The 16,848-nt window shown below is 35.5% G+C and overlaps 2 protein-coding genes across 3 annotated transcripts; one reads left to right on the forward strand and one right to left on the reverse strand.

Moving 5' to 3' along the window:
- Window positions 1-425: 425 nt before the first annotated feature.
- On the reverse strand, window positions 426-2,683 carry LOC142982404 (uncharacterized). The gene is made up of 4 exons (XM_076128904.1): window positions 2,554-2,683; window positions 1,970-2,052; window positions 847-982; window positions 426-560 (listed from the first exon to the last, which is right to left on the reverse strand). Exons 1-4 carry the CDS (start codon window positions 2,576-2,578, stop codon window positions 496-498), a joined length of 309 nt encoding a protein of 102 aa, XP_075985019.1. The 5' UTR covers window positions 2,579-2,683; the 3' UTR covers window positions 426-495.
- Window positions 2,684-3,294: 611 nt separating this feature from the next.
- Window positions 3,295-6,479, forward strand: LOC142982013 (uncharacterized). Of its 2 annotated transcripts, XM_076128257.1 has the most exons (4): window positions 3,295-3,392; window positions 3,674-3,744; window positions 5,937-6,075; window positions 6,383-6,479. In XM_076128257.1, the coding sequence occupies exons 1-4, from the start codon at window positions 3,359-3,361 to the stop codon at window positions 6,433-6,435; spliced, it is 297 nt and encodes a 98-aa protein (XP_075984372.1). In that variant the 5' UTR covers window positions 3,295-3,358; the 3' UTR covers window positions 6,436-6,479. The 2 variants fall into 2 exon arrangements, with proteins under 2 accessions (XP_075984372.1, XP_075984371.1); XM_076128256.1 differs by lacking the exon at window positions 3,295-3,392 and having other exon boundaries at window positions 3,522-3,744.
- The last annotated feature ends 10,369 nt before the right edge of the window (window positions 6,480-16,848 follow it).

Raw genomic sequence — 16,848 nt, forward strand, 5'->3', positions numbered from 1 at the left:
CTTAAGACTGCCTCATATTTTCACAAAAGCTTAACTAGAGCATCCATTAACTGACATAAGCAATATTGACCGAAGATATTCTAGGAATATGTAACAGCGTGGCGCGTCGTAGGCGTGTGACGTCAAACACTACAAGTTTGTTCTCGCAGTGCCGCTGTTTGCGCCCGCGCAGCCGCCGCACCGCTCCTGTTTCGTGTTTGTATTGTACATACACTAAATAAATAATTGTATTTTAGAAGCTTTTCTTGGATAGGGAAAGAAGGAACATGTGTCGCATTGCTTAGTTCTTCAAATGAAAACGTACAAAAAGTAATGTTGAATATTATGTTTCTGTAAATTTTCTGTAAAACTGATGAATCTTTCCTAATTAAACAATGTTTATTTTGCACTTTCTTGTAAAATGGGGATTGTACGAGGAGCAGGTGGTCATTTATTATTCGATTTAATATTTATCATCAGTATTTGTATAAACGCAGATATACATAAATTGTAAGTTTAGAATGTATTTTCAGCTGCAGCCGCTATGTATTTGCAGACGTCCATTTTCACGTGTCGGTATTCTGTAACAAAATATTTTCGGTACTTTTAATAATGAAATGACCGATGACATATACTGAAAAATTGCTGCGAATAGCTGCTGCTCCTGGGATTTGAATGTAGTATTTGAATTATGTATAGTATTGAATTGAACGAATGTATATTTAATAATGCAACCCCACATAATAGGTTTCAAAATTTACTGTTATTAACATTCCTCAAACTCCAAATCCCGACAATTCCGTACCATTCGCTCTACCGATTGAACCGAAGACAGGTGCATATTGTTCGCCGTTCATAGTTACTTACGTTTCTTCTCATCGCAGTTGTACTCGAACAGGTCGCAGTTGTCGTTGAACATGCGCGTGATGCCCAGAGAGTCCTGCCCGCAGATCGGCACGAAGTCGTGTTGGCACTGCTCCGACATCTTGCAGTAGTTTACTACCTTTATAAACGATCATAATGTGATGAAACTGCCATTGACTTACTCGTTATTATAGGTATACTATTCTTGCCAAAGTAACGATTGAGTTTGGGTTTTTGCAGCTATTTAATGGTAGTTCTGACTGTCACTTCTAAAGATAAAGATAACGTTTTTGAGAATATAGACTAGAAGATTTTATTATTCAATAGAGAAGAAAATGTACAATTATAGTTTTCTCTTTTATAAAGCTAACCTATAGTCGCAATTTCTCAAGTAATGAAAGAGGAACTGTTAATTGAATAAAAATAGATGAGTAATTTCTCCTATTCTTAACGTACCTTTAACGTTAAGTCAACATAAATTTCATACAAAATAATGCAGCCTTAATTAACATAATAACTTATAAATCGCGAGTTATTCAGTGTAAGCTTGTATAACGAATTCTAGGAGCTATTGTGCTTAAGATTTCTTGACCTAGTCTCATTCACGAGGCGGTGCCGCGGTGTCAAGAGCGAGCCGTGTGTTTCTATTCAAAGCGCTCTTAATTTATACTGCAATAACTTTACTAGAAAATGTTTACTTCAGTTCTTAAGTTCCGTGTTAATTCATAATCAAAGGAGAGCGACGGAAAAGTGAAAGCATTTTTTTACATAATGAAATGTTTTAGGTTGAATTTCGAAAGCGAAGCACACGATGAATTAATATGTTCCTGCAAGTTTCATGAGATGTAGAAAAGGGCGTGGCACTACCCTCTTGCTTCGGTATTAAGGTATTTAAGGCTGTAGAGAAAGCACTGTTCAGGAATTATGCTAACTAAGAAAGGTATGTTTGTCTAAAGAAAACCCTTACTGGGCGTCTACAGACCTGCCTATTTTGATCGTAAAATAAATGGGCGTACACATACAACTAGTTTGTAAAACAATCCATCAATTCTCATACAAATAGTGGTTCTAATTCCTACAAATGAGTTGTTTGTATGTTATACATACTAATATAGGAGGTACTTACAGGCTCTAGAGGGAAGAAGTAATCTTCAGCTTCTATTTCGACGTGAGCCCACACTTCCGCCGCCAAGCCGACTATGATTAAACCTGCAACGTACAATGTACTAATGCTCGTGTTTCATGCACAACACTGAAATGTATTACAGCTGGTTTGTTGCATCTTAACTGAGGCTTGTTTATATTTTTATGTAAACTAAATTTGTGTTAAATTCGAATGTTTCCTTTGCTTGTTTGTAGGAGAGAGTCCGAAAGTTCAATATTTAATCATTTAACTTTTATGTTATCTAATAGTTAGATACGTAAGTACGTAAGACATCCAAGTTTCTTTGTTAGGAAGTGTTTATTTATCTAGTTAACTATAACTTTCTTGTAAATACTGCGATCAAATATAAGACCTCTAAATTCTTTTAATTTGCAATTTCAAAATTATTTTATTGTATTGCTCCATAATTTGGGCATTAGAATTACTCAAAGCATTTTCCCATTAACGCTGCTTACTTCTTCTGCAGGACTATACTAGATACACGAAAATATAATAATTTCAACAATTTTCCAAACCTAAACAACAAAATATAACAACAAACTTACTTGTAAAAACTTTTCTAAATATCATATCGGACGCTCACTCGATGGAACACACAGCATGAGTCTAGTGGGACAACATCGTCAATTGTTTACTTCGTACAGTCAAAACTATGGCTCTGGGGCAGGAAATTATGATACAACCGTTTGTATATGTTGTACAATATACGACGTTAAGTATTCATGTGGAATTGCAGGGGTGTTCAACTGGGAAAGTTCTCTGTGAAAAACTTACTACGCATTATAAACGTGTTATGGTGAATGATGTATTAATGTTACAGGGCTTTAAATATCTGAAATTATCAGTGAATTCGAATTAGTCTCTTGAAATGTGAGCTCCTCATCCAAAGAGGTCTTGAAGAAATCTTTCTTTTTGTTTCCAATTGTCTATTGTGTCTTTATTTGTAACTATTTTCACAAATTCCAGTGCAAAAAAGTGCCTCGACCCAACATTTCAGAATGATATATTATTATGACTTCAAATTTCAAAACAATTATGAGATCACACAAAGCCCAAGTATTTTTCGGAACTCTATTTGTTTTTTACTAAAAGAAAACTCCCTTCCCACCAATACCTTTTTACTTAGTCTTACTTTTTCATTTTCACGGAAAACCTCTCTCACAAAGAAAAACAGCGCATATCAAGAACAAGTTATTCAATGCATGTGTGCAATGCAGCTGTACCCAACAATTTCCTAGTTTACAACCCCTGAGTTTGTCATTTCTATGAGACACAAACATGTCTGAGACATACTTGTATTACCTAGCGGAGAATGCATCGGATATTATCATTGTGCTCGTTGCCGCAACAATGTGGGTTAGCAGAGCCCCTGCGTTTGTTTACTGTAAGTATTTACATTGAATACTTAAATAAATAATATTATTATTGAATTCCATGATAACTGTGCTTTGTTATTATTAAGTGCGAAATTAATTCCGTCTGTCTCTCAGTAGCCTCTAGACCATTTAACAGGATGAGTTGAAATTCAGGATACCGGATGTATATCCTGGAACGACAAAAGCTACTTTAAGAAATATTTGTGCAGACGAAGCTAGATTTATTTATCTTTTATGTTATTGTATTTTTCCAATGTTGTAATTAACAAGAGACGTTTTTATTTTCCAGATATCTGCTTTATACTCTTCAACTTACCGCTCGTACAATGCCATATTCCTAGTTACGCGTCTACTCCATCGGTAAGTTACATATCATCAAAGTCTTATCTACTAAAACAGTTTACTGGAACAATTACACTATTCCGGATTAGGAACTTAGGAATTCAATTTTAATTTAACCTTGACATAAAGTATTTACCTAAGCTTTGAACTGTGCAAAAGATTTTATATAGGAGCTGTAGCTCGATTCTCTAACACTATCGACTTTCGACAACTGGCTAGCTTATACGCGATTGAAAATTTAAAGGTTTGGATACCTTATTTGCTGCCCGACGTTTCGATCGCATTACAACGACCGTGGTCACGAGCTGACTGATGTGGCTGCTAAGCGTCGTCTTCTTGTGGCGCGAGTTTCTACGCCTACCCTCACTTGGTTGTCACTTAGTGTACATTGTTCGGAATTGTCGGTACTTCGACACACAACACTAACGACGTCTTTACACTGGCGCGTTACGTCATGCCGGCGACGGCTGCACTTGCTGATGACAGGATTCCACGTAGATGATAAACGGTATCCCTCTTCACGGTTGAAATTGGTATGTTTTTTGATTTCAACCGCTTCTCGTACTATCCTGGAGTAATAGTGACGATCTGTGGAGAGGACCCGGGGTTGATGTAGCTCGATCCAGTGATTGGTTCCTGCTTCCAACAAGTGCTCAGCTATCGCGGATTTGTTGACTTGCCGGTTCTTGACAGCTGCGATATGTTCCTTGACCCTTTCAGCTATTGTTCTTTTGGTCTGTCCGATGTATGAACTACCGCAGCTACAATCCACCTTGTAAACGCCAGGTGTCTGAAGAGGAATTACATCCTTTGGCGTGCGCAAATGGTTAGCTACTTTGGAGAACGGACTATATACAGTCTTTATGGAGTATTTCTTCAGTACTGTTCCAACTTTATCCGTTACTCCTTTTATGTAGGGCATAAAAGCTGGTACTCTGCTAACACCAGTCTGACATTCTTGCCTCTTCAGACGTCGTTCGGTTCTCCTGTATCCGTTTCGCTTAAGTACCTCCTGAACGTGTGAGAGTTCACCGTCTAGGTGTTCAGGGTCACAAAGGTCGTATGCTCTAGTTGTCAGCGAAGCCACCACGGATTGCAGGTGTCGCGGATGATGATGCGAATTCGCGTGGAGATACCTATCGGTGTGTGTCGGTTTTCGGTAAACAGTGTGGCCCAAGGTACCATCTGTTCTCACCTTTACTTCGACATCGAGAAAGGCCAACGATCTGTCTGTCTCCATTTCATATGTGAAGTTGATGTTAGTATGAATGGAGTTCAGGGTGTTCAACAGCCGTTCTACGTCCTGTTTATCTCCTCTCATGATACAATACACATCGTCGACATATCTTTTCCATAGCTTCACGTTTGATGCCTGCATATCTATGGATTGCTCAAAATGTTCCATCCAGATGTTGGCCATAACCGGTGCCACTGGGCTACCCATGGCCACTCCGTCGATCTGGAGGTAGTATTGTCCACGATAGAGAAAGTAGTTACCTTCTAAACAGTTCTTCAGTAAAACGACGTACTCACTAGACAGACCGTTTTCCCTCAACTTCATCTCGACGACATCAAGACAGTCCTGTATGGGAACGTTGGTGAACAGTGACTCCACATCAAAACTCACCATAACCTCATCCGGTTCCACTCTCATGGTCTTGATGATATCGACAAAGTGACGAGAGTCCTTCACGAAGGATGCAGTCTTACCTGTTAACGGTTGCAGCACTGACGCGATGTGTTTCGCCAAATCATAGGTGGGAGAATCGATTTGACTCACTATAGGGCGCAGCGGTACACTCTCCTTATGTACTTTAGGCAAACCGTATAACTTAGGCGGCTGAACGCACTTGTTGAACGTCGGGCAGCAAATAAGGTATCCAAACCTTTAAATTTTCAATCGCGTATAAGACCCGTTGCATTATAATATTATGTGTACTAGTCGCGAGAGTTTAAAAACATTAACTGGCTAGCTATCGAGAAACGCACAAAATTGTGATCAGTTTCTAGGAAGTTTCGGGCGTCGCCGTCGTAGGAACCATTTTTTCAGTCATTTCAAATGTCAAACGTTCGATACTCAACAGTTCCGACTGTAGAAAATCGTGCTACTAGTATTAATTATTACTACAATATTCAGAGAGATAATAAAACAGTTTAAACTGCAGTAACTTACTCCTTGATGCTTCATAAATTTAACATTATGTTTCCAGAATAAAATAGAACAATTCTGTCACTTGTCGGACTCCTGCGTCCACGACACAATTCCCATCTGTGGGAGAATGGGAGATCTGAAGCGGACCTTCCTAGACCTTTGTGACATGCTGGAGTTTGCATGTGATACTAATCAGAGTAAGTACTACTGACATTGGACACTTACTAACGATATGATGGTGAAACCGACTATCATCGAACACCAAACATCGGTGAGCGATCTATGTATATAGAGCTCGAGCCTATTTTTTTTCTGGCCCTCATCAAATCCATAACCATGATATTCAGGCTTGGACAATGGTAGGCTTATGATGACCACCTCAAAAGGGTCTGGGAAAGTCTACTTGACTGAATATGAAATGCAGAGAGTGGCTCTTATACCTTTGCGACACCAATAAGCCGGCAAGAGGTCATGCCAAATATAACTGTTTTATTTGTTTTACAGTTTACGCACACATAGACGACGAACCAGGATGTCCAGTACCTAGAAGAAATTAAAGCTAATTATAATATCAAATCGTTATTTCTTATGCCAACCCAAGATCCGAAGCATGATTGATCTAATCGTGTCACCACTACAGCATGGCTTTCAAAAATAAACTCCAGTTTTTGAAAATCCTTGATAATGAACCCCTAAGGATAAAACTACGTATAAAGCATCAAGAAATTCCATCCCATTATTACTCTACAATCTCAATAAAACATTGCATTGCGCTACAAATTATAAAATACCAGACTACACTCAGACATACAACTTTTTAACACAAAAAGAATCTTTACTTAAATATGTGTTTAAGTATCATTACCGTAATGTGCTTCGGCCTGACCTGAGATCGTTAGAAGGGGAGAGGTGTATAGGAGGTTAAGTGTGTGGAAGCGAGAGGGAAATACATCGAAGGTTGACCGGGTAACAGGTTGGGGCAGACAGAATAAGTATAGCGAATGCAGTAACGTACCGGCAGATCGGCGCATCTTAGATACGATGGTACGAAAATAATCGAGGATTAAACAATGGTAAAAAACATGGCTTATTTACTAAAACACAAAAAATCAAAATGTATTATGCAATTTGTAAAAAATAACTGTGAAATATAATCATGACGTAAAATAATTACTATAGTGGTAATGCTTGAATGCGTGTGTGCTGCGGCCCTTACGAGCAACAACGTGACATTAATGACAGTCACTTAATAACTGACTATTACGACAAAATCACTTATCCTATGCGCTTAATATTTTGTGCTATTTTACTTTGAATATGTTCCTAAGTTTTTTTAATGAGTATGATTCCGTGCCTAACTGAAACCTTTTTTTACGATGAACGCATCGAGATTAATTGCTGCAAAATGTTCTATTATAATAAGGTTTATGGTCTCTCTTCGTTCTATGAACGAACTTTACAACTTTAACGCCAGTATAAGTAATGTGCTACTCAAAATTGAAAATCCACAAAAATGTATTAACATACTTGATTACATCCGAGTTCATAGAGTTCATAAAAATCTTGTTTTGACATTGATATCCGGAAGATGAAATCTAATTAATTAACTATAATTTATGGACTGATGAGTAAACTTACTAACGTCTATCTATTCGCATGTGAAACACAAGTAAAGATAAAATCCAACTCAATAAAACATTAATCACTTCCTCTCATAATTCTATAATTATAATCCAATAGAGTCTAATAGGAACATTTTATGTACGAAAATTATAAAAAAGTTGTAACTCAGGTTAGTTCACAGTATAACCGGTCCATGTAGGCCCGTGAGAAAGGTACAATTTGAACAAGCCATAATTAGCGAGCGGGGTATTAAATCACTGGCCCTCCTGCCCCCTCCCCCTCCTCTCCCTCCCCCCACGGCTGCGCGGGCGCAACGATTTCATCGATTAGACCGATTTGAGGTCAGGTTTGGAACAGGTGGAATTGCAGGGTCAAGGACACTTTGAATTAAATTATAGGTTCGAGATATAAATTAGAATCAGATATATCGATTGTTGGAACGCAACTGATATCGATAGAATGAGATCGCCTCCAAATTAATGAGTGGGTAAAAAATATTCAAGGAAATCCGCTTTGAAATGATTTTATTGTTGTTCTTTAGGGAACTACAGCTGGTACATCCTTGTACTTACATTTCAATAACAAGGCTATAATATACACAGGTATGCATTCGGATCTACATCTCCGTAAAAAGAACTCTCTTTATTAAATATCTGGTACATGTGAATATATCTTGATGACAACCAGAAAAAACATTTAAAGTGTGGGCACCCCAGGCGTAGTGGTCAAGTCACTGCATTGTGAGGTCTGGAATTCGATTCCCACACGGAACAAATACATATTCATTCGGCAAAAAACGTCTTCGGTTCTGTATGTACACCAGAGTCCCGAGATACTAGAGCAATTAATCTAAAGAAGCTTTAAAATAGAAATTGTAACAATTAAAAAAATATATAAACTCAATAAATACGTTGAAGTTATTACATTATTTACCCACAGCTATTATTTGAAGAATGTACTCTAGATAAAATTTAAAAGTAACGTTTTATTGGAAACGGTCCAGGGCTGTTACCTTTTGTTTGCGGAGCTGGCAGGTAAACAGGACGGACGCACTGGCTACAATCGCGCCATCTGCACACCACGCCCAACGACCCCGCGACCGCGCGCAGGGCTGCCACCACGCACAAACTGACCACTTGACTGAAAAGGTGCGAAATAATAATAAATAAATAAATATAAATATCATTGGACAACTCACACACGGTCATTTGATTCCAAACTAAGCAGAGCTTGTACTATGGTAACCAAATAACTGATAAACATACTTATATACTTCTAAATACATAATTATATAGATACATTAACATCCAGGCTCAGAACAAATACTTGTGCTCATCACACAAAGATTTGTCCCGGGTGGGATTCGAACCCACCACACGCGGCGCTACGGTTGTTGCGGCGAGGTGACCGCTTAAACCACTGCGCCAAACGTGCAGTTAAAAATAAATAAAAAAATATGGCAAAAGTTTCTGGCTTTCAATGTATGATTGGTATTTTTGAACAGTTACTTTAAATTTCAGATTTTTATAAACATCAGACATGGAACATTGGAAGTGAGCGTTTCATAAATGTTCGTTTTAAATATATTTGACCAGGTGAACAGTAACGTTTTTTTACTTTCATATAACCAAAATACTAAATTTCAGATTGCTGTGCCTGCTTCGGAGTTATAAAATCTATCGTAACTTACTTACTTCTTACTCAATAGAAGTTTAAAATTGATGGTACTCAATTGAATTGATAAATTCAGAAAAAAATATCGGTCTGAAAACACCTCCACCCCAATCATATTTACTAAAAGAAATATATTCCTGGACTGGCGAGATCATAAGGGCCAACAAGTTGAATGACTTCAATACCTTTAAAACTCTATATTTTGCAGCAGCATATTTTCATAACAAGACGAATAGCCTATAAATAAACCAGCGATTCTGTTTGGCCTTGCACGATGTACTAATTGCTTGTGTACGTAGTAAATAACTACTTATATAAATTGTATTGTATAACGACATGGGATTTTTATAATGTACACGTGATGGCCGCACGTGTGAGAAAAATATAGAAAAACTAGCTGTCACGGCAAACTTCGTTTTGTCACGTAAATAAAAAAAAGGGCCCTCCAGGGGTATGAAAAATAAGCTCACAAAATTTAATGAGAATCGGTCAAGCCGTTTCGGAGGAGTACGGTAACTAACATTGTGACATGTATTGTATATATAAGATAGCAATTTTAACAATATTTCATTTCAATGTAAGCAGCTTTTATCATTTCAAAAATAATGGCAAAAGGATCAGTCTCTAGCTAGCATTAAGGACTCAAAGTCTAATCCCTATCTCATTTTGGTAAATGATCTATTTCAGCAGTGAGTCAGCTATCTATTAAAGGCGCCATACAATTTACTGCCTTTTATTTTTATTTTTCACTAATGACTCACCTATTTACATAACTGCTATTGTGAACGAAGTAGCAGAATTTCGATAAAACAATAATAAACACCGTAGATCACGCGATTGGGAAACCAAAATTACAACAGAACTCGACCATTAAATGAATCATCTGAAAGCAAAAATTTGAATATTCCGTGAACCATCGAAACCCTAAAATTGCTCTCAATCAAAACCCAGTAATCCTAATCCGCGCTTTGTAATCTTTCAATTTTAGGTTTAACAAATAAAATTACAAGTGTTTGGTAACCCTGTGGTTAAAAATGCATCTTAAGTGAGGTCTGAGGTCCGTTTTACTTAGGTTGTAACTAACGGCCTGGACTTAAGATTATAAAATTATCCCCTACACAGTTGATGTTGATGTAATGTCAGTCTGTCTATTTGGAGCGAAAAATATTCTGGTTAATTTGTTCAGACGAGTTTTATAGATGATGACTTTTATAATGTGTGTTCATGTGTTTAACTTTACGTTTACTTTAATTATGTTTATAATACTTTAGTTTTGATAGGGTTTAACAAAAATAATCTATTGTAAAGCAGTGATATGGAAAGATTCATAAATAATAAAAGAAAAGGGAGCAAGATATGAGAGCGAAAGCCTGATAAACTTTACTGCTAATTAATCCATCACCAAAGAATCGAAGGAATTTAATAAAAATTCAAGAGGGACCCAATCTACAAACAATTTTTTTTAGTTTTTAAGTTCAATAACGGCATACTTCTAATATTATATCCATACAGCTTAAAAAATATTCACCGCATTAAAGCAGACAGACTCAAGTGCAAAGCTTAGTCAATAATAAAAGAGTTGAAAGTAAGTTGCGAAAAAAATAAACATTATAAAGCAGAAATGATCTTAACACATTAAAAATTGGTCAGTGTAATTTTTAATAACAAAATTATAGGTTATAAAAGTTAGCTTAATAAACTTTTAATGTATAAATACACTAGCTTCTGCTCGCGACTTGGTCCGCATAACAAAAAACCTTCCCTGGATAAAAAATATGTTATGTGTTAATCCGGGTTATAAGCTATCTGTTTTCCTAATTTCATCAAAATTATTTCAGTAGTTTTGACATGAAAGAGTATCAAACATACATTCAAACTTTCGCATTTAATTTTAGTAGGATAATTTTATTATGATAGCTTATATTAATAGCCGGCTTGTTATGGTTTTAATTAAATGTGTATTATTATATTATACATAATTATTGGGTGATTACTACCTAGGTGGTCTAGGTGTTGAAAGCCTTGTTATTGAGGTTGAAATCCATCTCATGTTTGAGTAATAGGTAGTACCCAGTACTGGTTAGTAAGAAAATTACGGTGCTTATTTGGAGATTGTAATGGTGTTAGATTTACTGAATTTACAGCAAGTAACTATAACTAGCATCATGATTTCCCCGTGCGAATGAATATGGCAATGCATCGGTTAATCAGTCATATTTTAAAACCAGAAATATACCTTAAAACATTTGGAAACATGAACTAGGTGAACCTATCTAGAGATCATTTTGAAATATAACAAATCCAAGATCAGTACATTTTTGTAAAGTTTTCAATTTATCTCTATCTATGTATTGATAAGCTAGGCTTTATAGTAAAGTCAAATAGATCTAGATCAAATAAATTTACAAAACGAAATGCTCTCCTTTATATTTGTTAAAAGATAATTCGTACGTAGGCAATGTTTTAGTTGAGTCTAATCTAAAATCCCTCGATGGTATCTTAACGACCTGTTTAGTGAAAAAGAACTGACAAAATCGGTGCACCACCCTGCGCCTGCGTCGCGGGATTCCTGGTAAAACGGACGCTATAGTACAGTCGGCTACGTAAATGTGTGCGTATGATTGTGCTTCAAATTGCTCTGTAGAAATGCATGTAATTTTGGTATTGATTTTTTATTTGTAGTATAATGAATTATTTACTTTGCTGTATAATTAGTTTGCGTTTAGTTGCTTGATGAATATTTTATAAAGTTGCACTTTATAATACGAGTACATACTCGTAACATTATTAATACCCACTCAACATATCCTTTGGAATTATGTTCTAAGAGTTCGAGTAAATTAGATGAGATTTGAGTAACTTAACTAACTTTAACTGTTTAACTGCATCCGATCATATTAGTTTAGAAGAATGGAAATTACACGCAAATCTTGCAATCTTTGGGATTGCTTTGCGTTTCGGCACTGGTTGCACAGGCCAATGTTGCAAACTAAAACAATGTAAGACATACTCAAAACATAATATAAATATAAACAGGCACTCAAAAGTTTATAAGTCTATGAAGTTATACGTGAAAGACAATTAGTCCACTCACCAACTGGCACGCAAAAATTCAAGTCTAAGTCTAGCACAGCACTGTCTTTCACTCACGAATCCTCCACCTGTACACATTTTTTCGTAGCGAACTGTACATATAACTACGATAGTATCGCGTATCCTAATAACCGGCGGGCTCTTTGTCTATTGTTTACATTAGGGTGGTTTGCTACGTGATTTCGGCGGTCATGCCGGCCTCTTTGGACGGACCTCCCTGCTGTTATTGTTAAATACGTCGTCATTCTCAGCTGTGTACAGTGGGTTTGGAAATTTTGATTACAGACTGCCTCTGTGCTATGAACGTTTGATGGGTATAGAAGTTTTTTTTCTAATGATTTCTTACTATACTATATTCTTCTATGATGTAGTTAACATTATAATAGACTTAAATAAAACAACTTATTGAAACCAGCTTATAGTCAGTAAAACCAATGGCATTATATGAGATCCTAAGAATTGCAAGGCAGGATAAGTTTTGATCAAAATAACACTTTTTCTTAAAATATACAAACTTCTTTGTTAAATTATCAAAAAAACATTACTACTAACTTAATAATTCAGCGAAAAACATACAAACTTACCTAATAAAAAAAACTAAATAAAAATCAGTCAAACACAAACTAACATTTAACAAGATATATTAGCAGAAACAAATAAAACTTAATGAAATACGTCATAAACTAGCATTTTAACCACTAAAGGTTCTAAAACAAACTCCAGCCTGTAGATACGCGAAGGGTGCGCGGCCCGTTTGTCGGCGCAAGCGCACGTGGCGTAGTTTAAGTTGCGCGTGAGTCGCGCGCTAATGACACCATGTCACTCGACTCCCGGCCGCCGAATGCGGTGGACGTATCCCTATTATTTATGTATGAATATCATATTATTGTTTGATACGATTCTGAGGATTCGGCTACTTTGTTGACTGTTTTTTTGGAAAACTAGAAGCTACATTTTTTACAAATAAATTAATAACTTCAACAGAACTTGATTAACTCGTTACTTCTCCACAGGACTTGGCTCTCTATCTCTCTCTTCTAGCAATAAAATAACCTTTATAGCCCAGTATGGGGCATTAAATAAACAAAAAAATATTTAACAATAGCGCATTAGAAACTTCAATATACTAGGTACTTAAGTCTAAGATTTTACTGAACAAGATTGTATGAAAACAGTTTCTAGACACTTGTTGTAAAAACTTTATCCACATTAACTTGATAAGCTATTCTAACAGTAGCGTCATTTCACAATACGGTCAAGGTAAGCTGACTCATTTTTGTTTTTATTTACCTTTGATACAACCCTATTTAAAATTAATCAACTTACAACGCAAATTCATTTTAACAATGATCAATACTGCCGTCGTAAATGCAAACACAGTAACTCAAGTTACTGTGTTTATAGTTTGTTTAGTTCTTTGGAATTAGGAGACCGCGGGCTATTTGAGAAAGTTTTCGGTTTGTTTGTACGATGGATAGTTACCGAAATACATTAAATAAAAACACAGTATTTTTACAAAAAAAACATTTTTTTTAATAAAAAATACAGTATCTGTGTTATTTTAAATTAAATAACAGTATCTCACTACTAACTGTGTTTTTTTAACGTGAATAGATTTTAATTTTTCTTTTTTTGCTTGATTATAACACGGCTTCTTCAGTTACTGTGATTGCGTATAAAATTTTGTTCAAAGATAAACAACAAATACTTGAATAAATCACAGTATCTCATTTACTGTATTACTGATTTTATACGTATTTCTAAGAAACATAGTTATAACACAGTATGTACATACTTACTGTGTCGTAATTCCCCTAATGTTAATATCTTTACAAAGTTACAACACAGTAATAGGTAAAACTTGGTTACAACACAGTAACCGTTGAGTTACCGTGTTGTAACTTAAAAAAGAAAAAAATATTATATTATTACCCTAGCTTAAAACACATTATCTAATTTTATTATTTATACAATAATAATATACTAGATATATATATATACAGAATCAAAGATTTAACTATATACTAACATTAAAAGTTGCATGAAATAATATACAATAATTAGTATCTTCATGAGAGCAAAAATTAACCATTAAACTTCAACCGCGTTTTTCTCAAAACGCATATTTTGAAGTTACTGTGTTTAGATTTACGACGGCAGAATAGGCATACAAAGTTTTCTCCCAAGGTACAGGCAATTTAAAACTATAACATCATTTATTTTCTTTTATTTCTGCAGCAGTTTAAACAAGTCAAGTAACAGTTCCTCACTGAATGGCATTGCACACGTGTAATGTATAAAAACACCGACAACTAAGAGGCTCGTGAGCACGTGCAACAGTTGAAATGTTTTTTATTTTTTGATAAATCAAAGTAAGTCGGTCTACGGACCTAGTGAAAGTTTCAGTACAGACTACAAAGTCTCGGTTTCGACTCCCAAATCAGACGGCACTAAGGTATCCTGCTCTCAAAAAAGACCACTCAAAAATAGGAGTATCTTTTATTTTTAAATTATTTTAAACAAGTCCAGTAACAGTTTTATACTGAATGAATTATACTGAATGGCATTGCACACGAGTAAAGTATAAAAACACCGACAACTAAGGGGCTCGTGAGCACGTGTAACAGTTGAAACGTTTTTTATTCTAAAGTATGTAGGTCTGTGGTCCAAGCGATAATGTGTGTGATAGCAGTATCACGTTCGATTCCTATATCTGATAAAGTGGTTAGTCCCAATTTCAGTTTAACACACAATAGTTAACATCTTGTCGGTAACACCTGAAACAACCTGCAAACAGCAAAAAGTTAGTGCAAGTAGCAGTAACTCGATTCTCTACTACTATCGACTACCAACATCGAGAAATTTTGTATGAAAATCTGATCAGCGCCTCTGACGGGTGTCGTAGGAAATATTTTGGCAGTACATTCTAAATGTTTCGATACTTGACAGTACCAACTGTTCAGAATCGCGCTAAAGTAGCATAGATGTACTGAAGCCGAGTACAATAGGCGCGAAGTTACATGTAGGTTTCTTTCTTCGTAGAAAAGTTTTGAAAAATTGTGTATGACATCGTTTACAAGAACAAAATCAGTTTATTCTGTAATTTCATAAGGTAAATGAATAAACATAAGACTTTTTAAACTTCTACAGAGATCAAACCAATACAACTTTTTAAGGACTTTAACATGGAGGTAAGCAGAGACCAAAAAAACGCCACATAACTTGCTACTTGTCCTATTATTGAGAAACATAGTTCTCACAACACTAACAACTATAATAAACTTAGATGAACTAAAAATAGAAAACACAGAAACCGAATTACTTCCAAAAAAGGTCCGATATTCCTAAACAGTATTGAAGGCACGACAACGTTTATCACCTTTGATGTGCCGAAACGCCGTGTACTGTTAGCTTCGGACAGAACCTTTTAGCGCGTGTAGACAATATTAACTGGTCTACAAATATGTTAGCGTTTGACGAATGTAGTGCACAGCACCTGTTATGTTATGGGATTGAGAAATAGAATGAAAAGATAAGGAGCTGATTGATAAAAAGATTTTTTTATGTCAGAGGTGACTTTGTATTGTTTTTATTACTTTCTTATACTAATGTAGAAAGTAAAGTTTAAAATTTAACTCTTTCTATGAACAGTAGAGTGAAAGAGAGTTAACAGTTTAGATGTGATTACTATCTCACACTGTTTTAAACATGTAAAGGAAGAAAACAGATGGCGAAAAATTAACCTAAGGAAAATACTTAAGTTAATAAAAAATTTCTTAGCGTTAGAGACATTTTCTCTTTACTTTTAACGCACAGATTTTAGTCTCAACGAGATAACACTACTACGAAAAGAGTCATTCCAACAGAAAAATTAACACACAATCAAAAATGACACATCCACATCAAAATTCATAATCAATCAAACAAAAACCCCATCAAGCGCTCAAAGATGAAATAATTTAATTACCATGTGAAAGATTCTCACATTAACGCATCGATGGAGGAGATTACGGTGTTTATCTGCGTCTGCGTAACCCGCCGGTTGCCGCGGGCCAAACACTCATCTCCAATAAAAATATACACATTGATTTTGTACAGACCGCAAATAATCACTTGTGTATTTTTATACTTTTTGCGTGTTTGCCGACAATTTTGTTAGGTTGATCGTTACTTGAATAGAAGAGTATGTTTCTAGGAAGGTGTTTCATTCTATTTATTGTTTTAAATATTCGAGTGTAAGATTCTGGCATAGAAAATTGTCTTCTGTACGACAACTACTAAGATCCAGCTTTGTAATAATTATCATTTCAGCGTTTTCAGTAGCTGTCCGGTACTTCACAATGAAATATCGTTTACCTAGATTATCATACTAAACTTGTTAATTTTATGACAAACAAAATAGAGGTTATCGGTGTTATTTTAATAAAATCCTTTAAACATTTACTTCTACAAGAAACTGCGTATTTTAAAGATTACCAACCTCCTTAACTGAAAATCTTAAACGAGGCTTGATTTATCATCAAAAATTACACGAGTATAAGTTAACGTCAGGAATATATATATATTTTTTTTTTAATAAC

Source organism: Anticarsia gemmatalis, chromosome 21 (genome assembly GCF_050436995.1).
Source record: "Anticarsia gemmatalis isolate Benzon Research Colony breed Stoneville strain chromosome 21, ilAntGemm2 primary, whole genome shotgun sequence".
Taxonomy (NCBI): Eukaryota; Metazoa; Arthropoda; class Insecta; order Lepidoptera; family Erebidae; genus Anticarsia; species Anticarsia gemmatalis.

What these genes read in the sequence shown, in the direction of transcription:
- LOC142982404 (XM_076128904.1), bottom strand. Translation starts at nt 2,578, where the DNA reads ATGATATTTAGAAAAGTTTTTACAA. An exon ending in ATTTAGAAAAGTTTTTACAA is followed by an intron (nt 2,053 to 2,553) that starts GTAAGTTTGTTG and finishes TGTACGTTGCAG; the next exon opens with GTTTAATCATAGTCGGCTTG. An exon ending in ACTTCTTCCCTCTAGAGCCT is followed by an intron (nt 983 to 1,969) that starts GTAAGTACCTCC and finishes TCGTTTATAAAG; the next exon opens with GTAGTAAACTACTGCAAGAT.
- LOC142982013 (XM_076128256.1), top strand. Translation starts at nt 3,619, where the DNA reads ATGTTATTGTATTTTTCCAATGTTGTAATTAACAAGAGACGTTTTTAT. An exon ending in GTTACGCGTCTACTCCATCG is followed by an intron (nt 3,745 to 5,936) that starts GTAAGTTACATA and finishes TTATGTTTCCAG; the next exon opens with AATAAAATAGAACAATTCTG. An exon ending in TGCATGTGATACTAATCAGA is followed by an intron (nt 6,076 to 6,382) that starts GTAAGTACTACT and finishes TTTGTTTTACAG; the next exon opens with TTTACGCACACATAGACGAC.